The sequence below is a fragment of the Coregonus lavaretus genome, assembly GCF_964263955.1.
Source record: "Coregonus lavaretus genome assembly, chromosome: 3".
NCBI classification, from domain to species: Eukaryota; Metazoa; Chordata; class Actinopteri; order Salmoniformes; family Salmonidae; genus Coregonus; species Coregonus lavaretus.
The window spans coordinates 71,704,155-71,731,747 of NC_139990.1; the positions used below are offsets into that span (position 1 = coordinate 71,704,155).

Here is a 27,593-nt window from a genome sequence, read left to right on the forward strand (position 1 = left end):
CAAGGTTGTCAAATATCGGCTTATCTATTTATTATGTCCATCAAAATATTAGCTACTATAGTCAAATCCAACAATAATATCAAGGGGCTAGAAATCCTGGGCTTAAAAACAAAGGTGTCATTGTACGCTGATTATTCATGTTTTCTTTAAATCCACAATTTGGATCCCTCCACAGCCTCATAGAGGATCTACAGTGCCTTGCAAAAGTATTCATCCCCCTTGGCGTTTTTCCTATATTGTTGCATTACAACCTGTCATTGAAATTGATTTTTTTTGGGATTTCATGTAATGGACATACACAAAATAGTCCAAATTGGTGAAGTGAAATAAAAAAAATAACTTGTTTCAAAAAATTATACAAAATAAATAACGGAAAAATGGTGCATGCATATGTATTCACCCCCTTTGCTATGAAGCCCCTAAATAAGATCTGGTGCAACCAATTACCTTCAGAAGTCACATAATTAGTTAAATAAAGTCCACCTGTGTGCAATCTAAGTGTCACATGATCTGTCACATGATCTCAGTATATATACACCTGTTCTGAAAGGCCCCAGAGTCTGCAACAACACTGCGACTTGTGACTGCAGGCCGCCCAACAACCTGCCCGCTTGACCCCATCCCCTCCTCCCTTCTCCAGACCATCTCCGGTGACCTTCTCCCCTACCTCACCTCGCTGATCAACTCATCCTTGACCGCTGGCCATGTCCCTTCCGTCTTCAAGAGAGCGAGAGTTACTCCCCTTCTCAAAAAACCAACACTCGACCCCACTGATGTCAACAACTACAGACCAGTATCCCTTCTTTCTTTTCTTTCCAAAACTATTGAGCGTGCCGTCTTTAGCCAACTCTCTTGCTATCTCTCTCAGAATGACCTTCTTGATCCAAACCAATCAGGTTTCAGGACTGGTCATTCAACTGAGACTGCTCTTCTCTGTGTCACAGAGACTCTCCGCACTGCTAAAGCTAACTCTCTCTCCTCTGCTCTTGTCCTTCTAGACCTGTCTGCTGCCTTTGATACTGTGAACCATCAGATCCTCCTCTCCACCCTCTCCGAAATGGGCATCTCCGGCGCGGCTCACTCCTGGATTGCGTCCTACCTGACCGGTCGCTCCTACCAAGTGGCGTGGCGGGAAGCTGTCTCCGCACCACGTGCTCTCACCACTGGTGTCCCCCAGGGATCGGTTTTGGGCCCTCTCCTTTTCTCCCTATACACCAAGTCACTTGGCTCTGTCATATCCTCACATGGCCTTTCCTATCATTGCTACGCTGACGATACACAACTAATCTTCTCCTTTCCCCCTTCTGATAACCAGGTGGCGAATCGCATCTCTGCATGTCTGGCAGACATATCAGTATGGATGACGGATCACCACCTCAAGCTGAACCCTGGCAAGACGGAGCTGCTCTTCCTCCCGGGGAAGGACTGCCCGTTCCATGATCTCGCCATCACGGTAGACAACTCCGCTGTGTCCTCCTCCCAGAGTGCGAAGAGCCTAGGCGTGACCCTGGACAACACCCTGTCGTTCTCCGCCAACATCAAGGCGGTGACCCGCTCCTGCAGGTTCATGCTCTACAACATTCGGAGAGTGCGACCCTGCCTTACACAGGAAGCGGCGCAGGTCCTGGTCCAGGCACTTGTCATCTCCCGTCTGGACTACTGCAACTCGCTGTTGGCTGGGCTCCCTGCCTGTGCCATTAAACCCCTACAACTCATCCAGAATGCCGCAGCCCGTCTGGTGTTCAACCTTCCCAAGTTCTCTCACGTCACCCCCCTCCTCCGCACACTCCACTGGCTTCCAATTGAAGCTCGCATCCGCTACAAGACCATGGTGCTTGCCTTTGGAGCAGTGAGGGGAACGGCACCCCTGTACCTTCAGGCTCTGATCAGTCCCTACACCCAAACGAGGACATTGCGTTCATCCACCTCTGGCCTGCTGGCTCCCCTTCCTCTGCGGAAGCACAGCTCCCGCTCAGCCCAGTCAAAACTGTTCGCTGCTCTGGCACCCCAATGGTGGAACAAGCTCCCTCACGACGCCAGGACAGCGGAGTCACTCACCACCTTCCGGAGACATTTGAAACCCCACCTCTTTAAGGAATACCTGGGATAGGCTAAAGTATTCCTTCTAACCCCCCCCCCAAATTGTAAAGTGGTTATCCCACTGGCTATAGGGTGAACGCACCAATTTGTGAGTCGCTCTGGCTAAGAGCGTCTGCTAAATGACGTTAATGTGCCCTTGAGCAAGGCACTTAACCCTAATTGCTCCTGTAAGTCGCTCTGGTTAAGAGCGTCTGCTAAATGACTAAAATGTAAATGTAAATGTAAGCAAGGGGCACCACCAAGCAAGCGGCACCATGAAGACCAAGGAGCTCTCCAAACAGGTCAGGGACAAAGTTGTGAAGAAGTACAGATCAGGGTTGGGTTATAAAAAAATATCAGAAACTCTGAACATCCCACGGACCACCATTAAATCTAAATTATTAAAAAATGGAAAGAATATGGCACCACAACAAACCTGCCAAGAGAGGGCCGCCCACCAAAACTCATGGACCAGGTAAGGAGGGCATTAATCAGAGAGGCAACAAAGAGACCAAATATAACGCTGAAGGTCCACAGCAGAGATTGGAGTATCTGTCTATAGGACCACTTTAAGCCATACACTCCACAGAGCTGGGCTTTACGGAAGAGTGGCCAGAAAAAAAGCCATTGCTTAAAGAAGAAAATAAACAAACACGTTTGGTGTTTGCCAAAAGGGGTACTCTTATCAGATGAGCTAAAATTGAGTTTTTTGGCCATCAAGGAAAACGCTATGTCTGGCACAAACCTAACACCTCTCATCACCCCGAGAACACCATCCCCACAGTGAATCATGGTGGTGGCAGCATCATGCTGTGTTGATGTTTTTCATCAGCAGGGACTGGGAAACTGGTCAGAATTGAAGGAATGATGGATGGTGCTAAATACAGGGAAATTCTTGAGGGATGCCTGTTTCAGTCTTCCAGAGATTTGAGACTGGGACGGAGGTTCACCTTCCAACAGGACAATGACCCTAAGCATACTGCGAAAGCAACACTCAAGTGGTTTAAGGGGAAACATTTAAATGTCTTGGAATGGCCTAGTCAAAGCCCAGACCTCAATCCAATTGAGAATCTGTGGTATGACTTAAAGATTGCTGTACACCAGCGGAACCCATCCAACTTGAAGGAGCTGGAGCAGTTTTGGCTTGAGGAATGGGCAAAAATCCCAGTGGCTAGATGTGCCAAGCTTATAGAGACTTACCCCAAGAGACTTGCAGCTGTGACTTGCAGCTGTAATTGCTGCAAAAGGTGGATCTACAAAATTTTGACTTTAGGGGGGGGGGGGGGAGGGGGCATGCTCAAGTTTTCTGTATTTTTTTTCTTATTTCTTGTTTGTTTCACACTAATATTTTACATCTTCAAAGTGGTAGGCATGTTGTGTAAATCAAATTATACAAACCCCCCAAAAATCAATTTTAATTCCAGGTTGTAAGCCAACAAAATAGGAAAAATGCCAAGGGGGGTGAATACTTTCACAAGCCACTGTAGTCACAGTACACACCAACACTCTACTCATTAAACTTTGGCAGGGAAAAAGTCTGGAAGAGCAGCTCCAGCTGGTATCCACCAGGCCCAGATGATTTTTTATTGTTTGGGTGGAAGGGAGAGAATACAGTATAAATTAGGGTGGATAGATCAGGGTGAAGCCCATCTCTAGCCAGTAGTTTATCCATGATGTCAGGACAAAGACATCTTCACAAAGACCTCTCAACTGTTTTATTGTGTCGATGGCGTTCTTTTATCTAGAGCATATGCTTTTACATATCCCTTTCCACTCCTCACGTCATCTCTCTCTCTCTCTCCCTCCCTCCCCCTCTCCCTCCATCTCTATCTGTGTTGTTGTGAAGTGCGGGCCGGAGAGCTGGCTGAAGGTTAGAGTGATGAGTACACATCAGGAAACCTGAGATGGGAGCAGATACGATTGTATGCTACTGTTTCCCGCAAAGAGGCTCTTTCCTCCAGTAGACCTCAGAGGGGGGCAGGGTGGAGGTGGAGGTTTTATTACGTTAAAGACATTAGATCACCGGTCTTATCTATATCAGTGCAAAAACACTCCATGCCACAGCAGAAAGATAAGAAAAAACTGTTAGGGAGAGAGAGAGATTAGGTGGAAATTGAGCTGCACCGTATTAGAGACATATTTCCCTCAGATTACTAAGACCCACAAAGAATTCGAAAACAAACCCAATTTTGATAAACTCCCATTTCTATTGGGTGAAATACCACAGTGTGCCATCACAGCAGCAAGATTTGTGACCTGTTACCACAAGAAAAGGGCAACCAGTGAAGACCAAACGCCATTGTAAATACAACCCATATTTATGTTAATTTATTTTCCCTTTTGTACTTTAACTATTTGCACATAATATGACATTTGAAATGTCTTTATTATTTTTGAACTTTTGTGAGTGTAATGTTTACTGTAAAAAGAAATATGTTTATTTCACTTTTGTTTATTATCTATTTCACTTGCTTTAGCAATGTCAACATATGTTTCCCATGCCAATGAAGCCCTTTAATAGCAGACTTCAAAAAGGCATTTGATAAAGTACGACTGGGGTTTATATATAAATGCCTGGAGCATTTCAATTTTGGACAATCTCTTATAAATTGGGTTAAAACCATGTATAGTAACCCTAGGTGTAAAATAGTAAATAATGGCTATTTCTCAGAAAGTGTTAAACTGTCAAGAGGAGTGAAACAAGGTTGTCCATTATCGGCATATCTATTTATTATTGCCATCGAGATGTTAGCTATTAAAATCAAATCCAACAATAATATCAAGGGATTAAAAATCCAGGGCTCAAAAACATAGGTTTCATTGTATGCTGATGATTCATGTTTTCTTTTCAATCCACAACTTGAATCCCTCCACAGCCTCATAGAGGATCTAGATACATTTTCTAACCTCTCTGGATTACAACCAAATTATGATAAATGTACTATATTACGTATTGGATCACTAAAAAATACAATTTTTACATTACCATGTAGTTTACCAATAAAATGGTCTGATGGTGATGTGGATATACTCGGAATACATATCCCAAATTAAATAAATGATCTCACTCCAATACATTTTAATAGAAAGTTAGCAAAAATAGATAAGATCTTGCTACCATGGAAAGGTAAATACCTGTCAATTTGTGGAAAAATCACCCTGATTAACTCTTTAGTATTATCCCAGTTTACCTATTTGCTTATGGTCTTGCCTACGCCTAGCGAACAGTTTTTTAAATTATATGAGAAAAAAAGATTCCATTTTATTTGGAACGGCAAACCAGACAAAATTAAACGGGCCTATGAATTCGGAGGACAGAAATTATTAAATATTAAAGCATTAGACCTATCACTAAAAGCTTCAGTCATTCAAAAGTTATACTTACATCTGAACTGGTTCTCTAGCAAATTAGTAAGATTGTCTCACCCAATGTTCAAGAATGGCCCTTTTCCCTTTATTCAGATTACAACCTCTCACTTTAAGTTATTTGAAATGGAAATAATCCCCCAAATATCACTATTTCTAAAACAAGCCATAGAAAGTTGGTTGCAATTTCAATGTAATCCTCCAGAAACGACAGAACAAATAATGCAACAAATATTGTGGTTAAACTCAAATATACTAATTGATTAAAAAAAAAATATATGTATAATCTTCGTAAATGATATTATCGGTAGGACTGGTGGAGTTATGTCGCACATGCAGCTAACAAAAACATATGGAAATGTCCGCTCTACCCAAAATTACAACCAAATAATTGCAGCATTACCACAAAAATGGAAAAGGAAAGTGGAAGGGGGAAAAAGTAAAGAACTTGTCTGTCGGCCTTGCATTAAAGAATATAATTGGTTAAAGAAAATTGTGATAAACAAAAAAGTATACCAGTTTCATTTAAGGACCAAAGGATTGACAGCCGTCCCATATAGATTGCAAAATAGTTGGGAAGATATTTTTGACGTATCGATTCCATGGCATAGTGTTTATGAATTGATATGCAAAACGACGCCGGATTCAAAACGTATAATTTTTCAATTTAAATTATTATATAGTAAAATTCTTGCTACCAATATAATGTTATTTATACGGGGGATACAATCTTCCCAGCTCTGCAGATTTGTCTGCGAAGAGACAGAATCATTAGATCATTTGTTTTGGTACTGTCCATTTGTAGCTTGTTTTTGGACACAGGTCCAGGAATAGCTAAAGGATTGCAATATTTACCTGGAGCTAACCCTGCAGATAGCAATACTGGGTGATCTGAAAAGTCATAGTCAATCGATCAATAATATAATAATACTTTTAGCAAAAATGTTTATTTTCAATTTATGATCTGTAGAAACAATGAGAATAGAAAGGTTCAGAACTTTTGTAAAACATCACAGTACAGTTGAAAAATATATGGCAAATACAAATCCAATATGGATGGTGTTAAGAGATAGATGGGAGGTGTTGAATGGAGCTGAAGGATGGGACTAATAACAACAACTAATAACAACAAGATAACTAATGTAAAGCATACTGTGTCCATAATAAGTATATAGGTTATAGGTTGAGAGCTTTTGTGAAAGAGCACAGTTAGAAAAATATGGCATATAGAAGCAAACCAGATGGACATCATGAAAATGATCAGAAGAAGTTCAGGAGTAAAAACAAACAAAATATAATTACTGTAGAATTTGACTGTGTCCATAAAATGTATATAATATGTATGGGCTGGAAGTAGAGGCCTAAGCGTTGTTGTTCACTCGTTTACTCCAATTGGGGAAGGGGTGGTGGGGTTGGAAAGTAATGAAGGGAAATATAATTTAAAAAATGATATGTGTGTGTGTATGGATGTATGTATGTATGTATGTATGTATGTATGTATGTATGTATGTATGTATGTATGTATGTATGTATGTATGTATGTATGTATGTATGTATGTATGTATGTATGTATGTACAGTGGAGGAAAAAAGTATTTAGTCAGCCACCAATTGTGCAAGTTCTCCCACTTAAAAAGATGAGAGAGGCCTGTAATTTTCATCATAGGTACACGTCAACTATGACAGATAAATTGAGGAAAAAAAATCCAGAAAATCACATTGTAGGATTTGTAATGAATTTATTTGCAAATTATGGTGGAAAATAAGTATTTGGTCACCTACAAACAAGCAAGATTTCTGGCTCTGACAGACCTGTAACTTCTTCTTTAAGAGGCTCCTCTGTCCTCCACTCGTTACCTGTATTAATGGCACCTGTTTGAACTTGTTATCAGTATAAAAGACACCGGTCCACAACCTCAAACAGTCACACTCCAAACTCCACTATGGCCAAGACCAAAGAGCTGCCAAAGGACACCAGAAACAAAATTGTAGACCTGCACCAGGCTGGGAAGACTGAATCTGCAATAGGTAAGCAGCTTGGTTTGAAGAAATCAACTGTGGGAGCAATTATTAGGAAATGGAAGACATACAAGACCACTGATAATCTCCCTCGATCTGAGGCTCCACGCAAGATCTCACCCCGTGGGGTCAAAATGATCACAAGAACGGTGAGCAAAAATCCCAGAACCACACAGGGGGACCTAGTGAATGACCTGCAGAGAGCTGGGACCAAAGTAACAAATCCTACCATCAGTAACACACTACGCCACCAGGGACTCAAATCCTGCAGTGCCAGACGTGTCCCCCTGCTTAAGCCAGTACATGTCCAGGCCCGTCTGAAGTTTGCTAGAGTGCATTTGGATGATCCAGAAGAGGATTGGGAGAATGTCATTTGGTCAGATGAAACCAAAACATAACTTTTTGGTAAAAACTCAACTCGCCGTGTTTGGAGGACAAAGAATGCTGAGTTGCATCCAAAGAACACCATACCTACTGTGAAGCATAGGGGTGGAAACATCATGCTTTGGGGCTGTTTTTCTGCAAAGGGACCAGGACGACTGATCCGTGTAAAGGAAAGAATGAATGGGGCCATGTATCGTGAGATTTTGAGTGAAAACCTCCTTCCATCAGCAAGGGCATTGAAGATGAAACGTGGCTGGGTCTTTCAGCATGACAATGATCCCAAACACACCGCCCGGGCAACGAAGGAGTGGCTTCGTAAGAAGCATTTCAAGGTCCTGGAGTGGCCTAGCCAGTCTCCAGATCTCAACCCCATAGAAAATCTTTGGAGGGAGTTGAAAGTCCGTGTTGCCCAGCGACAGCCCCAAAACATCACTGCTCTAGAGGAGATCTGCATGGAGGAACGGGCCAAAATTCCAGCAACAGTGTGTGAAAACCATGTGAAGACTTACAGAAAACGTTTGACCTGTGTCATTGCCAACAAAGGGTATATAACAAAGTATTGAGAAACTTTTGTTATTGACCAAATACATATTTTCCACCATAATTTGCAAATAAATTCATAAAAAATCCTACAATGTGATTTTCGGGATTTTTTTTCCTCATTTTGTCTGTCATAGTTGACGTGTACCTATGATGAAAATTACAGGCCTCTCTCATCTTTTTAAGTGGGAGAACTTGCACAATTGGTGGCTGACTAAATACTTTTTTTCCCCACTGTATGTATGTGTGTGTGTATGTATGTGTGTGTATGTATGTGTATATGTATGTATGTATGTATGTGTATGTGTATGTGTATGTGTATGTGTATGTGTATGTGTATGTGTATGTGTATGTGTATGTGTATGTGTATGTGTATGTATATGTATGTATATATATATATATATATATATATATATATATATATATATATATATATATATATATATATATATATACATATATATTTGCGAGAAAAAAAAACATATGGGGGATTGGAAGTGATGCAGACAATTACATTGATGGAAGTTACAATATAAAATAATAAAAATAGAGCCCCTTAAATTGAAATAGAGAGAGAGAGAGAGAGAGAGAGAGAGAGAGAGAGAGAGAGAGAGAGAGAGAGAGAGAGAGAGAGAGAGAGAGAGAGAGAGAGAGAGAGAGAGAGAGAGAGAGAGAGATTGAGAGTCAGAGAGAGAGAGAGAGAGAGAGAGAGAGAGAGTGAGAGAGAGAGAGTGAGAGTGAGAGTGAGAGAGGGAGAGAAAGAAAGAAAGATGAAGAAAGTGAGATCCATGGAAAGGAGGTGCTTTCATTTCTACAGTCTGCCATCAGCCCAGACTGCTGGTGCTCTGAGGGGCATTGACCAGACCTGGATGAATAATTCAGCTCCTGGTGAGTTGGTCTCTGGAGGGATCCTGGGTCGGCGAGGAGAGCTCAGCTCCACTTGATGGTAAATGTGCAGCAGTGGGACAATCAAGAGGTCTTTAAAAAGGCCCTGTGCACTTAACTCACAGGAGCCTCTCCATGTTGACCCCAGCCAAGATCAATACAGAGCCTGGGCCAGATGTTGTCCAATAACACGCCAGGGTCTAGGCGGAAGGCAAGGAGGGGGCTGTTATTTAGGAGGAGGACTCTAGAGAGCCTGGTCTGTGGGATTGCATTTATGCATGTACTCAAGGGTGAGTGGATCCATTGTGGAAGGAATACTGTAGAGCACGTGTTAAACTCATTCCATGGAAGGCCGAGTGTCTGCAGGTTTTCCCTCCTCCCTTGTACTTGATGATGAATTAAGGTCACTAATTAGTAAAGAACTCCCCTCACCTGGTTGTCTAGGTCTTAATTGAATGGAAAAAACAAAAACCTGTAGACACTAGGCCCTCCATGGAATGAGTTTGACACCCCTGCTGTAGAGGAGTTGGTTGTTGTTGCTGTTTGACCCGCTCAGAATCACGTTGGATCAAACCTTTTACTGAAAGCGTGACTCATGAAAGCAGACACTCATCCTGAGTGAGAGAGAGAACAAAATGATTCAAACAATTGCAATTTATTGCTTTGAACTCGAGACATCTTGCATGTTCGAGAAAATTCCGAAAGCATGGTTGTGTGTTTTCTTTGGTCTAATGCTGCCATCTTCTGGTTATATTTGGAACAATCATGCCAAGATGATGCATGATAGTACTTTACTGTATGTGTGATATAGTTTGATCTGTTGAGTTGAGAAACATCACTAAATGGGAGATTATATGTGAGTAATCTGTCTTGGGAAACAAGTCCAGACAAAGGTTTTTATTGTGTTTAGAGTGTGAGTGAGTGAGTGAGTGAGTGAGTGAGTGAGTGAGTGAGTGAGTGAGTGAGTGAGTGAGTGAGTGAGTGAGAGTGAGTGAGTAAGTGAGTGAGTGAGTGAGTGATAGAGTTTTCACACTATCGTGCTGGACTGTACAGTGCTGGCTCAGATATTTTCTTTTAAAATTGTCCTTTCCAGCACCATTCCAACAACTATAGTGGATGTGTAACCAGGCCATCACAGTACAGATCAGCTCTGCTCGGCTCAGTAGTGTAGAAAGGGTAATAGTGTGTTAGTGTTGGGCCTGTTGGTATCTCTCTCTCCACGTCACATACTGCTAACTGGCACTCACCCACCAGACCAGTGTGTGTCATCTCTCATCATTAGTCCACTTCTCTCCAGAAACACAACACTGGGAGCAAATGAAATGCAGCGCAAACAATCAGCCCTGGACTGGACTGGCTGTTTCTCCCAATCTGGCCCTGGCTCTCCGGCCGACCCCTGGCTCTATGCAGGCATCCAGGGCCTATTGACTAACAGCAGCAAGGCGTCTCCCAGTCTATACAAAGCTGATTTGATCTCTGTCTCCTCTTCGTCAGCGAGCCATATTGTAGAGCCTTGAACAATGCATCCGAGGTGCTGCTAACCGCAAACATGGAGCTCAGTTGGGGCTTTCAGAGAGGGCTTCCAATTACAAACACCAACTAAGTTATACTAATTCTCTCCCTCTCTCTTGTGCTCGCTCGCATGCATGCGCACTCGCACAGACACACAGACACACAGACACACAGACACAAACACACAGACACACACACAAACTTCGACATGCCAAATTGCTCAGGATGCTAGTTCATTTGTGTTGTATTGTTCTTCAGATGTTGCTCCAGGCACTGTGAGTTAAGATGAGACACCGTTCTTCTGGCACGCTGATAGTTTACTAAAAGCTACGCTTTCCACTCCACTAGTTTAGTACACCAAACTTGGGAGACATCATTCTTAGCCATAATTAAAGGCAAATGTAACAACCCACTGGGCACAGGCGTCAGTCAGTTCAACGTCTAGTTTTGATTTACATTTGGTTGAGTTGTCAACTAACGTGAATTCAATGTGAAATCAACAAAAAATGTCACCATGTCATTGGATTTATGTTAAAAGATGGGTGAAAAAAAGGCCATAAGGTACATTGCAAGATGACACCAACAATCATTTAACAGCAACACATGCAATACCTTTCTGAATATGCCTCTGATGGTGCAGTAACATCCACTTTGAAACAAATACATATATTTCACTGCGATGTAGTACAGGTTAACGTTTTAATTCCTAGATTAGAACACTAGCTGTAGAAGAAAATCTGAAATTCCCTTACGTTGATGACTTTTTGAAAATCCAATCAGTTATCCATGTTGATTCAACGTCATCACATTTAATTGTTTGTTGAAATGATGTGGAAACAACGTTGATTCAACCAGTTTTTCCCCAGTGGGAAGTGGTACAACGTAGAGGCTGCTACACTCATATGAGAGTCCACAACGCACAATCGCATAAGCAGTTTAACACAAACAGAGATCAAAGAGTAAAGAGGAGAGATGTTAGTCTCTGATTTGTGCCATACAGGAGGGCCAGCAAGGGGATTATTTCTGATCTGGAGCCAAATGCTGTTCATCTCATATGCTACATATGTTAAGTGACACAAATGGTACCAATATTGCATTTAGGCCTTTACCAGCAGACCTTTTATATCCACATTCATTCCTACGGTACTCTTTAACCACCACACTGGTACGACTATTATGGCCAGTGTCGTAGCAAGCAGCCGATATTACACTACTGCTCATCCAATATTCAATTTGCCCACTTTGCAGTTCTACCCTCCTTCAGCATTTGAAATAGATACACATGTGCACCATGGCGTTTCCTTCTTGCTTACATTGGTTAAATTGTTAAGATTGACCAAAATGATAACTTCATTAAATGTTTGACTAGCTGCCACAGCACAGAGTAGGCAGAAGGAGGCAGGCAGACTGGTCGTTTCAGCTGTAGGAGAAAGTGATTGGAAGTGCCAAGGACAACACAGGCAATGACTGTGACAGACTTGATTGTGGAGCTGAGGGATGATGCAGCTCAGAGCTCAGTGCATTTGGCTACGGAGCGAGTGACAGAGTGCCGCTACCCTCGACCGCCTCAATGTCAATGATGCAGAACACGGACAACCAGAAGTCGTAGAAGTGTAAATCGATTTGACATAGAGCTGCATGTGTTGCCTTTTGCTCTTAAGAATAGGGCTTTGTTCAATGTCTCTCATACACCGTATAATACATTGCTGAACCACTGCGTATTCCAAAATAGAAGGGCACAGAGGAGGGAGAGGAGGGGGTACGATTCAAAATGAGGTGTGCTTTAAGAGGTCATGTCAACATAAACCTGGATTTCCAAAGAGCTTTAGAACTAATTTCATGCAAACATGAAAAATATGCAAGAGAGCCTACATGGGCTAAACAATAGAAATCGATGTTCCGCATTCTAAATGCAAAACACAGCACAGCTTAGTAGTTTATTCTGAACAAGAAGCTTACTGGACTAAATTCACAATACAAAAAGATACTCCAACTAATTGAAATAACAGCTTGTAAGCGTTCCAGAAAATGCATTATGCACTCTTGTTAAAAATAACCCCTCTGAGTAAGGCTGGTGAGAGTGGCCAATAATGAAATCACATCCCTGGGGTGTTTGGCTTTAGCATGTCCCTCATGAGCAATCAATAGAAATTGAAACTTTTCCTGAGTCTCTTGCCATACGCCTGAGATGGAGGGCAAGCTCACCTCACAAAAGCCATATAAATAAATCAGTTGTATGGCAGAGGAAAGTAGCTCTGTCTGTCTCACTCTCATACAGATACACACACACATGCACACACATATACTCATGCGCATGAACCCCCATGCATGCATGCATGCATGCATGCATACACACCTCCACACACATACACAGACGCATCCACACACACACACATACACACAAACACTGGTAAATTAACATAAATGACAGCACGTTAGCGTGTAGTACACTTGGGAAATTAATGCTAATAGAAACTCAGCCCCTCTCTCTTGTCTTAGATCCTGTCTTACCTGGATAGATCTTCTAACACAGGGGCCTACAAAATATCAATCAGTGTGTCTTAGCTGTGAAGTGCTCTTTCACGGATAAAGAGCTTGTGCATGAAACCTCTGGAAATACACTTGAGCTTGACTTGTAAAATGCTGTCGCACTGAGCAAATCCCTGATCAAATCCCTTAGAGACATTTGGATGGCAGAGAGATGGAGGCATGGTGGGAGGTCAACATCTCTATGTCAACAAGGAGGAAGGGATCTCTCACATCCTCCACCTCGCCACCTTTTGAAAATGTATTGGAGAAGAAAGTCCGAGGGGAGGGACCTTAGACCTTCTCCTCCAATATGGTTGGGAGGGAGGCGAAGAGAAAATATGTGAGGAATCGAGCAAATCGAAATTAAGATAGCATTCTCAATTATCTTTCCTTGCATCCTTGTGGCCTCTCCCCTCTTCATCTCTTTGCCTCCAAACATACTATTCTTGGATGTAAAGAAATGTTTTTTCTTTTATATATATATAACTTTCCAGAAAGATCTCTGATTTGGCAATTTATTATCTTTTAGCTACCAAAACACCCCGTTTTTCTTTTACTCCTCTGTGACCAGAGAATAAGGAGTATGTCCCAATAATCTCTCCTTCTTCCTGAAGTGTGCTCTCTGTCACTACTCCCCACAAATTGAAAAGCATTAGATTGGTGTAGGCATTGGCTAGAGGGAGTTTCTTATGACATGTCATTTCCTGTCAAATCCATTAAGGGAAGTGCACACTTCGAAAGAAAGGAGAGATTATTGGGATGCATCCTAGGAGTGAAGAGGAACGAGTGAACAAGGAAAGTGAATGTGCTTTCCCACTGGAGGGATTTAGACTGAGACAAACTTGCCATTCCGTGTGGCTCAGTTGGTAGAGCACGGCACTTGCAATGCCAGGGTTGTGGGTTCAGTTCCCAAGGGGGAAGTACGAACAAATATAAAAATGTATGCACTCACTACTGTAAAATTGCTGTGGCTAAGAGCGTCTGCTTAATAACATCTTATCCAACTAGGCTAGGTTGCGTGAAGTTGAAGGTACTTAAGACAGGTGTCAAATAACGCAGTAAATTGATGGGTTTATGTTTCACCATCAGTCTGCTACTGTACAGTTACACTACCAGTACATTTCTGTAGCACCACCGTACATTAGCCATAACTGTGCACCTGTCACAAAAGAGGATGTTCTTGAAACAGCAGGGTCTGGTTATAGTAACAACAGTCTTACCATGTTGCTGTAATTTGTGGGGTGTATATTTTATTCAATTACCATGTATGCATCATCGAACAATAGATGATGAGGGCAAATGAATGAAAGCATAATTAATAGCCAACAACATGAATTTGCCCCACAAAATGACAATATGAATTAGCTGTTTCTAGTGATCACCAAAGAGCATATTTTCCCTGGAGGCAAACACTTCTGATTGTGAATAAAGGCTTTGAAGAATTGAAATCAGAGGTGGAGCAATGATGGAACCATTTTCAAGGTAACAAGTTTCCTTTGATGTCTCTTGTCTTATAGGCTACTGTAGTAGGCCTACAATACAGAGATGATTGCAAATTACAGTGATGTGTCTCACTTCACCATGGAGAAAATAATTCTCAACCAACAGTTCTATGAACTGAATTGAACATTTTCTGTTTTTGTTGCACACACCATTTCTGGTTTGTTAAAAGAAATAGATCCCTCTTCCAGTAACATTTTACAGGCATATCTGAGACTACTCAAAGGAAGACAATATGGTTTTGGGTGTTGTAGGATGTATGTCCATCAGTAGCCTATAATAAAAACATTGGTTGGCCTAGCCTATAAATAAAACCCTATTTCTCTTAAAGATATCTATTAATTACATTGTTATATCGTGATCCAGTGAGTTCTCATGTTGCGTGAACATTCAAGTATGATGTTGCATATACTGCAGGTACAGTACATTAGAAGTAAGTTTGTTCTTTGAAGTGATTGAGTGATCTTGAGCCAACCCTTAGAGAGCATCACCCTGTGGTGTCGTAGGCAAGGTGGCAGTGGCAGGATAGCAACCCCCCCCCCCCCCCCCCCCACACACACACACACACACACACACATACAGTGAGAAACCACAGGGAGAAGTATGCTCACCTGCATTGAGGAAGTAAAAAAGGTCATTGGATGTTAGCACATGCACCACTGAGCAGATTTTGTCATATCGGATCTGATATAGTGCAGTAAACTAGGCTACTCTACAACTTCTAATACATCTCACTTTCTAAACTCATGGGACGGACACATTTCCCTCTAAAATGCGTGTATGCAGCATATTACTGACTGTTGGACACTTTCACATAAAATATGAATCACCTTAATAATAAATGAAACCTCTCAGAGATTGCACTATGAAAAATGTGGCCAAGCATTTTCGATTTCCAATAACACGTTTTTGTCTTAAACATAGATGTTTTTTCTTTTTAATTTATGTTGTCCTGCTTATTCATTCTGTATCATTTTGTTAATTTGCTTACCTGGTTAAATAGGCCTATACCTTGCATGTCCATTCAATTATATAGAGATGATACCATAAGACAATGTATATTTCATCATCTTGGATATTAAAACAAATGAATGTTTTAACAGTTATGCTAATGTTCTGTAGGTAGACCGACTGATGTGTTCAGGTTGCACATTTTGGGTCTGGAGTTCCTGCATCATGCTGTATTGTGTTGCTCTGGCTTAGTAACACAAGACAAAGTATTTTGTCAACAGGATATCATTTTAATTCAAGGTCTCATCTATTATTTTTATTTGTCATTTAGCAGACGCTCTTATCCAGAGCGACTTACATGAGCAATTAGGGTTAAGTGCCTTACTCAAGGGCACATCAACAGATTTTTCACCTAGTCCGCTCGGGGATTAGAACCAGCAACCTTTCGGTTACTGGCACAACGCTCTTAACCACTAAGCTACCTGCCGCCCCACTATCTCTTCCTTCATAGACAGGTGCGGGGACGACCGACTTGGGCTACATCTCGTTTTGAAATTGATGGAGCCATATAGTTTCGCTGAGTGCTTGGAATATGCAAATGCTTTTCTCCTGTACATCTCTCCCTTCCATATAGATATCATTAGCAGAGTAGAAAGCACTACCCCGCCCAGTGTCAGTAGACAAAGCCCTGCTATCACGCACCTATCCAGGTGTGCCCCTACCCTGGCACTTTCGATTTCCAGCCTCTCCATCTCCCTCGCAGACACGCTCTCCGGGTCCACTTTGACCTCGCGAGGGACTGCATACGATATAATCACTAACGAGATCCCGGTGACTAGGAAAGTGACCGCGCTTATAAAACCGTAATCTACAGATGCCCCCGAACTTTCTGATGCGAGATCATCATCTGACATTAGGGATAACTCATGCAAACCCTCGGGACAGTCATTAGGCCTACACCCGGAATTGTGGATACTTTCCCCACTTTTCCCAGGGCTTGCCAGACGCAAATTCACATTCTCGTCGACATAGGTGAAAGATGTCTCTAATTCCTCGTAGCAGCACACTCTGACCTTCTCCACCGCAGGGTGACTGTGTTTAAAATCCGGACTTCCGTTATGGGGAACCGTCCTTGGTGCTGAATTACACAGTCCTTCGCAGCCCGGAGCTGAGATAGAGAGCGCCCCTCCCGCTGAACTGCTCGCTTTGCGAACATGCACCGGATTGGAATCCCAGTCAAGGACGCAGGGAGGATCGGGTTGTCTGCCTCTTCCGTCCTTATCTATATAAAGCAGCTCTACAGAAGCCATTCGATTCTTTCCGCTGGTTCACTTCAATTATTTCCCCACAGCGTTCTCAGTCCGCAGCATCCCTGATGAGAAATAATTGACAAATCAGATGTCACATAGGGCCTGATTATTAAAAACTAGCAAATTATTGCATGGAGAAAACGGCAGCCACCTGTGCGTAATTTGTGGCGCTTCAAGCCCATTTTGGGCACGTATGCTCATGATGTTATCAGAAATACTTAGCCTAAAAAATTGACAAAGTTAGTCTAATCATTTTGTTTGGGTTTAAATAAATTGCTCCATGTATACAAAGCGATTAAAGTGACAGATTAGCCTTATCCAATTAGTGCGCAATCCCCGTAAACCCACAGATTATCTCTAATTCTTTTTCAAACATAATGTCTATCATATTATGGAAGAACACACTCTTCACTACACCTAGTCATGATAACTGTCCATAACGGTATCATAGGGCACATACAATTTCCAATAGGTTGTTATGGAGAGAAATAATTGCAGTAGGCTGTTTTGTGTGGGAAAGAGGGATGGGTTTGAAGTAGATAAAATGCTTTCCACGCCTTGCAATATGCTTCTTCAGAATATCGCTGTGAAATATTGAAGATTAATTAAATAACGTGATAGATTTGGCGATGTGTAGTTGGAGCATACATAGCATAGTCTTTCCTATAGCCACAGTGCATCTGCTTAGTGTGCTCAGCTAATATAAACTACTGTATTTCAGGAAATAAATAATACAAAAGCACTTACTTCTTCAGCATTCATTATGTCGAATGTTCTTCATATGTCAGAATACTTTGTATAGAAGAATCATAATAGATCGATGATTAAATGCCTTTAACGAAAATGTAGCCTACATGATGTTAGAATCCTCGTCTGCTTGAGAGGAAAGATTTTCGCTGTAGTCCCTCCCTCCCACGCAAGGTTTAAGCTGCCTCGCTATGGTGCTGAAATGAGCTGGCTACCCCCCGTACCCTTGAACAGATGCAGATTACTCCAGCGTGCAGTCAAATAAACACACACCAGAGAGGCTTGAATTCTTATGGACCTCTGCATTTGAAGTCCAATAATTTCCCGCTAAAGTATCAACCTTATGGGAATTCGATATCGTTTATTTTATCAAATGGCCATTAACGTTACTAGAGCTGTGTTAATATTCTGCTCAAGATGTATACTTTGTGCAACGTTAGATGCTTGGTTGCAAGTGAAAAAAACCATGCACAGGCCTAAACCATAGCCAGCCTACAGTGAATTGTCAACTAAACCACATGTGGGAAAGGGAAAGCGAGCACCTAGTCAGTTGTAAAACTGAATGCATTCAACAAAAAATGAATCAGAGAGGTGCGGGGGTCTGCCTTAATCGAGATCCACGTCATCGGCGGCCGGGGAGCAGTAGTTGTTGGGGGTTAACTGCCTTGCTCAGGAGCAGAATGACAGGATTTTACATTGTCGGCCCGGGGATTCTCGATGCAGCAACCTTTCGGTTATTGGCCCAACGCTCCTACCCACCATCTGTGCCCTGGCCCCATGGAAGATTAGTGGTCACTATGTCAAAGGCATTATTTAATCCAGGTTTAATCTAGAGATCTAGCCCAGAAAATCTTAGTAAATATCATTCATTCACATATTCTGAGTCCATCCCCATATTTGTAAAGCTGTAAAGCAATCCACAAGATACAGCACAATGATTTTCCTGAATGGCAACACTTTGCAATTCAATTGATGCCGTTGTCACATCCACCTGCATATTTGTTAGTAAAACCCTATGCCTTTATGCAGCTGTGTCCCATGCACATGTTGCCAGCAGCAGACCAGTGGCAGTATAGGGTGAAGGACTTTGGCCCATGGCCCAATAAACTCCCATTTAACAGATGAGGCTGGAGGAGAGAGGAGGGTGATTCATCTAGCCAGTTGTTCCAGCAGAGCTTGGGAAGCAATACTGCCCAGTCATGACTTGATGTATCATGACCCTGCATTATGAGAGTGGCCAGGCTGCTGTCTATTCCAAGGATTAACAGAGCGAAGACTTACAGACCATCAGTTGTTATCTGCTACAACTAGGCTACACCACTCTGCCAAGGACAAAAGCCCTGCATGCGGCAAAGACAGCGACCCAGAGGCCAGTACATCTTCATAGAGTGTCTCATGCCACTGGCACATCCAAAGGGAGAATGGGCTGTAGATTATAAACATGGCTATGCCACTCCTTAAGGGTCTGTATTGTCTTTAGGGGATAACAAATGTATGTCTTTCATGTCCTCAGAGGCAATTCATTTTGCAGCAATCACAATACAGACAAAATCACATATTAAAAAACAACAACATCAAAATAGCAAAGGATATTTATAAGCAAGTATGCTGGATGTACAAATAATATGTATGGACTATAACAGTCATGATGCTTTTGATAAAACACCATACTTATTATTGCAGCATAGATGGGTTGTGGTGTTTATTTATCTGTTGTGGTACGGAGGTGCGGGCATTGTACTGTACATAAATAGAACATAAGTCCTAAGTCTAAAACCTAAGCACTAAACATTAACCAGCTAATGTAAACAGTAAACAGCTTCTCACTGTACATGCCCATGTCATGTGATGATACAGTGCCTTGCAAAAGTATTCAGCCCCCTTGGCGTTTTTCCTATTTTGTTGCATTACAACCTGTAATTTAAATGGATTGTTATTTGGATTTCATGTAATCGACATACACAAAATAGTCAAAATTGGTGAAGTGAAATGAAAAAAAATAACTTGTTTCAAAAAATTCTAAAAAATAAATAATGGGAAAGTGGTGCGTGCATATGTATTCACCCTCTTTGATATGAAGCCCCTAAATAAGATATGGTGCAATCTAAGTGTCACATGATCTCAGTATATATACATCTGTTCTGAAAGGCCCCAGAGTCTGCAACAACACTAAGCAAGGGGCACCACCAAGCAACCGGCACCATGAAGACCAAGGAGCTCTCCAAACAGGTCAGGGACAAAGTTGTGGAGAAGTACAGATCAGGGTTGGGTTATAAATCAATATCCGAAACTTTGAACATCCCACGGAGCACCATTAAATCCATTATTAAAAAATGGAAAGAATATGGCACCACAACAAACCCGCCAAGAGAGGGCCGCCCACCAAAACTCATAGACCAGGCAAGGAGGGCATTAATCAGAGAGGCAACAAAGATACCAAAGATAACCCTGAAGGAGCTGCAAAGCTCCACAGCGGAGATTGGAGTATCTGTCCATAGGACCACTTTAAGCCGTACACTCCACAGAGCTGGGCTTTACGTAAGAGTGGCCAGAAAAAAGCCATTGCTTAAAGAAAAAAATAAGCAAACATGTTTGGTGTTTGCCAAAAGCCATGTGGGAGACTCCCCAAACATATGGAAGAAGGTACTCTGGTCAGATGAGACTACAATTTAGCTTTTTGTCCATCAAGGAAAACGCTATGTCTGGCACAAACCTAATACCTCTCATCACCCCAAGAACACCATCCCCACAGTGAAGCATGGTGGTGGCAGCATCATGCTGTGGGGATGTTTTCCATCGGCAGGGACTGGAAACTGGTCAGAATTGAAGGAATGATGGATGGCGCTAAAATTCAGTAAAAGGAAATTCTTGAGGGAAACCTGTTTCAGTCTTCCAGAGATTTGAGACTGGGACAGAGGTTCACCTTCCAGCAGGACAATGACTCTAAGCATACTGCTAAAGCAACACTTGAGTGGTTTAAGGGAAAACATTTAAATATATTGGAATGGCCTAGTCAAAGCCCAGACCTCAATCCAATTGAGAATTTGTGATATGACTAAAAGATTGCTGTACACCAGCAGAACCCATCCAACTTGAAGGAGCTGGAGCAGTTTTGCCTTGAGGAATGGGCAAAAATCCCAGTGGCTAGATGTGCCAAGCTTATAGAGACATACCCCAAGAGACTTGGGGGGGTGAATAGTTATGCACGCTCAAGTTTGTTTCACAATAAAAAAAAAATTACATCTTCAAAGTGGTAGGCATGTTGTGTAAATAAAATGATACAAACCCCAAAAAAATCAATTTTAATTCCAGGTTGTAAGGCAACAAAATAGGAAAAATGCCAAGGGGGGTGAATACTTTCGCAAGGCACTGTATATGATTAGATTAATATATTTTTACTTATTTCAATGACATTGATGAGCAATTTCCAGTGTACGGAAGGAAATATGATCAAGCATCAGCCTCTGGGCATCTAACGGCCATAGCTTGGTGGATTATTAATAAGCAGGTCGCTCAGTGGCGTATGCCTTAGAGATTGTTTTGGAGAGTTGGCACGCAAACCCTAGCTGCATTTGAGAGGAGGACAAGGCAGGGTGGCTAGAGCATTACGATAAAATAAAATGGTTCAGGGACTCTATTAGAGAAATAAAAAGAGGGAGTATAATAGAGAGAAAGGGAGTACATTTACATTTTTGTCATTTAGCAGACGCTCTTATCCAGAGCGACTTACAGTTAGTGAGTGCATACATATTTTTTTTCATACTGGCCCCCCGTGGGAATCTAACCCACAACCCTGGCGTTGCAAGCGCCATGCTCTACCAACTGAGCTACACGGGGCCCATCATCCAGACCGTGTTAATACACAGCAACTAGCCATGGTCACCTTTCCTTCTAACAGTACAGAAATATACACATGTACTGCACATCCTGTGGACAATCATCCTTTCTCCTACTCTGTCGATTGGAGTAGTAGAGAGAAGTGAAAGACAGGACTAAAAGGTTGGGCGTCTGAGAGGGGATGTGGAGGTTGATAACAGTTAGACAGGGTCAGTAAATATTCAGTAGTTGGCACTGAAGGTTCATTGAATGGTCTTCCAAATTGGAACAAGGTCTTGCCCTGACATGGATACTATGGGTTATGTTGTAACTTCTCATAATGTAGTGCTGTTTTCTCTCCTCTGAATATCAATCAGCTTTTTTATGCCTTTCAGAAGGAATACACCTCAAAAGATGGAAGCAAAAACAGGAAGGCAAGGCTGTGTGTGTGTGTGTGTGTGTGTGTGTGTGTGTGTGCCCCAGATTGGCAGTTTAAAGAAGACATTCATCTTTTAATGAAAAGATAAAGAGATAATAAAAATATTTTTTGCAACAATCATTAACTCCTGCTGCTCATTCGATTAAACTTCTAGGCAGGGATAATTGATTATTATTTTCCATCTACCCACACTCTCTACATTATAAATATTTTAATGCTATCATCTAAGGCCTCTACCATAGCGTGGCTTGCTTTGCATACTAATTTATCTGATAGCTTTTACGTGCAATTCTATGACTTGCCCCTAAATGTCTGTGCAACTGAAATATTAGTCCTATCTCTTCGTGACATTTAGACAATTTTACTGTATCTAATTATAACACTATTACAGCATACAGTTGCAAATCTTGTTTTAGAGTGAGTAATATTTGCTATTATCGTGATCAAACCATGTTATGGGGATTTAGTGTTAGTGTCATATAAACAGCTCTTTGGTGTTTTTGTATGCAGAGCATAGTTGTGCAGGAAAGCTGTTTATTATGGAAAACACACAGGTTTGAAGCAGGGATAGGTTTTGTTCATTAGTCAAATGAAATAAGCTTGACTTCAGGCCAAATGTCATTCATTTTTGGAGACAAAACATGCCAAACCTTAAGAAGTAACCACGGCGAATATAAAACAAACCTATATTTTTTTGTTGTGAAGTTTAGCTTGACATTTTTACTAGAAAATGAATGTTCTCACAAAATCCATTGTAATAAATAATTCATGGAATTAGCATAAAATATAATTACATCACAGTCAAAGCTTTTATGAAATAGATATTCATAAATTCATGGACTCCTACCTGACAACCCTGCAATACCTTAGTCAGATACACATTCACATTTCAGTTTAAGATGAATGACAATCCATCACAGCCAGTCAACTATGACCCCAACATTTTAATTATATTTCAGACTACTCGCTCAGCAAAAACACGCAGGAGATTATTTAGCCTAAAGGAATACCCCCCTCCTGAGAGAATGCAGCAGTTCAGAAATTCAAATATGTTTGGTGATAACAGTAGAAACTTGTCCAAATGGTGAAAAACAAAGGGAACAAAAGCATTTTTTGCCTCTTCCTCTATAATAACATTACCATTTCGCAAGAGTGCAGTTGACTTCATACCCAAACAGTTTGGGGATTCAATTGACAGTTTGACTATTTTTGAAAATACACTGACTGTACAAAACATTAGGAACACCTTCCTAATATTGTGTTGTACCCCTTTTGCCCTCAGAACAGCCTCAATTCTTTGTGGCATGGACTACAAGGTGTCGAAAGCATTCCACAGGGATGCTGGCCCATGTTGACTCCAAGTTGGCTGGATGTCCTTTGGGTGGTGTACCATTCTTGATACACGAGGGAAACTGTTGAGCATGAAAAACCCAGCTAAAAAATATTACTTTAACCTGTCTTATCCCCTTCATTCAGTCCATGCCCTGACGAATTAAGGTTGTTCTGAGGGAAAACGTGTGGGGGGGTGGAGGTGCAACCCAGTATTAGGAAGGTGTTCTTAATATTTTGTACACTCAGTGTATATCCTAACACAAGACCGTATAACAATGTGTCTGCTTTAGCCCCCTTGAGTATGACTGGGTCTGTTAAGAGTCCTGATTCCAGATTGTTTTTCATATCTCTTTAGGTATTCCTTGACCAAAACGAAAGCACAAAATTGTGGTGGGTGCGTTTCCCCAAGTCCTTCTATTTGCAATTTGTCCACAAGATGGCAGTGAAAGCCCATTGTAATAATACTTGGGAGAGTACCTACAGAATCACGCCCATGTGATCATGAGAACACTTGATCAAGTCACATTTGTTTTGTAAGTGGTGTCCATGATCATTATTTAGGTGGTGTGGTATATTTAAGCAATAATGCCCGAGGGGGTGTGGTATATGGCCAATATACCACGGCTAAGGGCTGTTCTTATGCACGACGCAACCCTGAGGTGCCTTATTGCTATTATAAACTGGTTACCAACGTAATTAGAGCATTAAAAATTAATGTTTTGTCATGCCCGTGGTATACCACGGCTGTCAGCCAATCAGTATTCAGGGCTCGAACCACCCAGTTTCTAATAATATATGAACTATAACTATTCTCTTACAATCACAGTGAGGTTCTAGAATGGGATATATTTTTTAATTGTTTTCACATTAATTGTCATTTTTGCTGTAACAGCACCCAACACACCACCCACGACAGACTGGAAACAACAATTACCTTGCTCCAGGGCACGACAGCAGTAACCTGACATATTGATGACAGCAACCCTTTGGTTGACGTCAACCCAGAGATTTATCACATCAGCCTTGGGATTCGAGGCCCCAAATCAACCCTTCAATCTGTATCGATAACAGATTAGACTGAGGTAATCTTGAACCCTTATAGTGAAGGTATTGTGCTTAGGGTGTCCAATTGTAATTACACTTCTCTCTCCATCTGTACTTTGAAAAATGTGTGATCTTAATCTCCTGAACTCTGCCTGTGAGGACGGATATACTTCTGTCACATTGTGATGATATTCTGATATTCTGCTACACCAAAATATTTATCACACTACTGAGACGGTATGGGTCGATAGAGCCATGACAATAAAGTAATGAATGACACACAGGAGCAGATGGGTCACAGCAGACAAGACTGTTAATTAATTGATGCATTATCAGCGTTCACTGTTTCAGCCATTCAACACAGATGCACTGTTTGATTATATTAGGCCCTTTTTTTAGTCCTCATTTGGACTAATCTTCCAAGAGTCCTTAAACATTAAAATACAATTTATAATACGATCACATTTTCACATATAACAACACACTGTTACAAACAGACATAATACACTGACATATTGACCAGATAAATACTCTAACAGTCTGAAAAGATAGATTGATTCCTTCATCTATCATAGTCCTGCACAACCTTCCGAGGTATTATATTTAAATTGTTCTATAGTATTGTTTGAATTTATATCTTGAAATGTTTCTGGTTTGCTCAGATAAATTATTCAATTTCTTTATTGCTCTGAATCAAAATGTTATTTTGCCTATTTCTCTTGTCTGTCTGGATAACACATAGATGGTGGACAATATATTTCTAGTATTTACTGAATGTCTGTTTCTTGCCAACTGAATACTGTTTGAATGGAGTTTGGCCGTTTTAAATGGTGTACATTGTGAAATAAAATGAGCATGTTTTTTTTTCAATTATCTTGTTAATTGATGACCAACCAAGAGCATTGTGCATGACTACAACATAAGAACCATATCTCCACCTTTAAACAATCCTTGCTGCTTTGTTCTGTGCAATCTGCAGCCTCCTAATTACACTTTCTGATGCATTTCCCCAGACCCCAGAACAGTAGTTCACCTGACACCCAATTAATGCTTGGGTTGCTTGCTTAAGAATCTTTCCCGGTAAATATTTAGCTATCCTTCTGATCATGCATGCAGTTCAATCCTTTATTATTATTATTATTTTTTTTTTTACATAGATGAGTTAACTTTTATATAACGGGTTCATGTTTTCTGTGTACTATTTCATCCAATTATGTGCTATCCATTTTGTGTCATATGTTACGAATTTTGCAATTCGTATGATAGGCTATCATGCGAATTTTGCAATTTGTGTGATATGTTACAAATCCAATTCGTGGAATATGTTACAAACTCCTTGTGCTTAAAACCCCCTAGAGTTGATTGATGAACTGGTGCGTCAATCTCAGTAACATAATAAAAAGATCCCCATCAAAATCTGTCAGTTTAAACTAGAGATATCTGTTTTTTTTTTGCATTGGATAGCTCTCAATCCACCGCATTCTCCTATGTTGCAATTCCACATCTGTGGTGAAAGGTTGCCGAGCTAGAGCATGACACGAACACGTCTGTGACGTCTGAACGGTTTGACTTACAAACTATTATAACCTCTCTATGGAAAGGGGAGACTCTCACGAATAAAATGGTGGTAACCAGTACCGGTTTAAAAAAAAATGTGGAAGTATTGTAGTGTCGAGTCAATGTTGCTAATTATGCTGTTAAACAAAGGAGTCCGCTTATACTGAGCTTTGATCATACGTTTTATTCATATCACAAGATTTCAGCATAAGTTTACAGATGTCTAGAGCATCCGGAGAGCAGAGTCCCAAAATAATATGTCTGCTCTAATGTTCTTTGTTCAAACCCAGTACTTATAATATTCCCCAAAATATGGGTGGCTCCCTCTACTGTCCAATCACCTGTCTACAACACACACTCCCTCTGTTCTATGGGGTGTCACCCTAAAACAACTCCCTCTGAAACTGAATAAACATCCTCTCAGGTTCCACTTGAAAACATTAGCAAAGTCATAATTCTTAATACACTACAGTATGAAGGTAGTTTTGTGCCTACCCAAAAAAGGGGTTAAATATGAGCTTTCCTATATCTCCTAGATATTGGACAGAACCTTCAAAAACTTGTTTCTTATGATTTCTTTTTTGACTGTCTTTTTTGCCCTTTATGAATGTGTTATTCAATGTGTTTCTATGGGCTATAGTAGTAAAGGCCAAATTCAATATTTTATCAAGTAATTTTTTTATGTATTTTAAATCAAGAGTCTCTGTTAATAGGTATGCTATCAGTCGTAACACACCCTAACTCGAGTCGTTCTACCCTTGTAGTTTTTTGCTAATCCTACTTCAAAACGTTCTTCAAAATCTACATTTGCTGACAGTACGGATATATTGTTAGTTTCAAAGCTATTTCTTGCCTGATAAGCTCTGAGTAAAACTACCCTGCATGATATAGTACACAGATTCAGGAAAGGCTGGACATACAGCAATATGAACAGCAATGTCCTCTACATACAGTTGAAGTCGGAAGTTTACATACACTTAGGTTGGAGTCATTAAAACTTGTTTTTCAACCACTCCACACATTTCTTGTTAGCAAACTATAGTTTTGGCAAGTTGGTTAGGACATCTACTTTGTGCGTGACACAAGTAATTTCACTTATAACTCACTGTATCACAATTCCAGTGGGTCAGAAATTTACATACACTAAGTTGACTGTGCCTTTAAACAGCTTGGAAAATTCCAGAAAATGATGTAATGGCTGTAGAAGCTTCTGATAGGCTAATTGACATAATTTGAGGTAGTTCAGCTGGTATTGTACATTAAAGAGGTGTGTCCCCAGCTGGAGGAGTAAATCAATGTAAAACTAACAGTCTATTTTCTGTCTACTGTAAGCTGTTTTTTAAAACAATTGAAATGATCTACTAGTGTTTGATTAGTTATAGTTGACCAACAGCATGTTGTAAAAAAATATACCCTCATTGACTTGGTTAAATTAGTGAAATCACTCAATATCAATATGGTAATTCCACTGTAAAAAGTGGGATGACACTGTTGTTCATCTGAAGTGCTTTTTATGATTGGTTGATGAGTACATTTACATGCTCTGATACAAAATTACACATTGGTTCGTTCAACCTATTCAGT

General features: G+C 41.0%; 1 protein-coding gene across 1 annotated transcript in view; it reads right to left on the reverse strand.

Moving 5' to 3' along the window:
- The window catches only part of LOC311118219 (transmembrane protein 74-like), a gene marked incomplete at both ends in the record, with an annotated part of 35,183 nt that extends 18,109 nt beyond the window's left edge, over positions 1-17,074 (reverse strand). Inside the window, one exon of the mRNA XM_084157603.1 lies at positions 16,247-17,074. Within this exon, the coding sequence (XP_084013729.1) occupies positions 16,247-17,074 (828 nt within the window). The remainder of the gene's footprint in view (positions 1-16,246) is intronic.
- Positions 17,075-27,593: the final 10,519 nt, after the last annotated feature.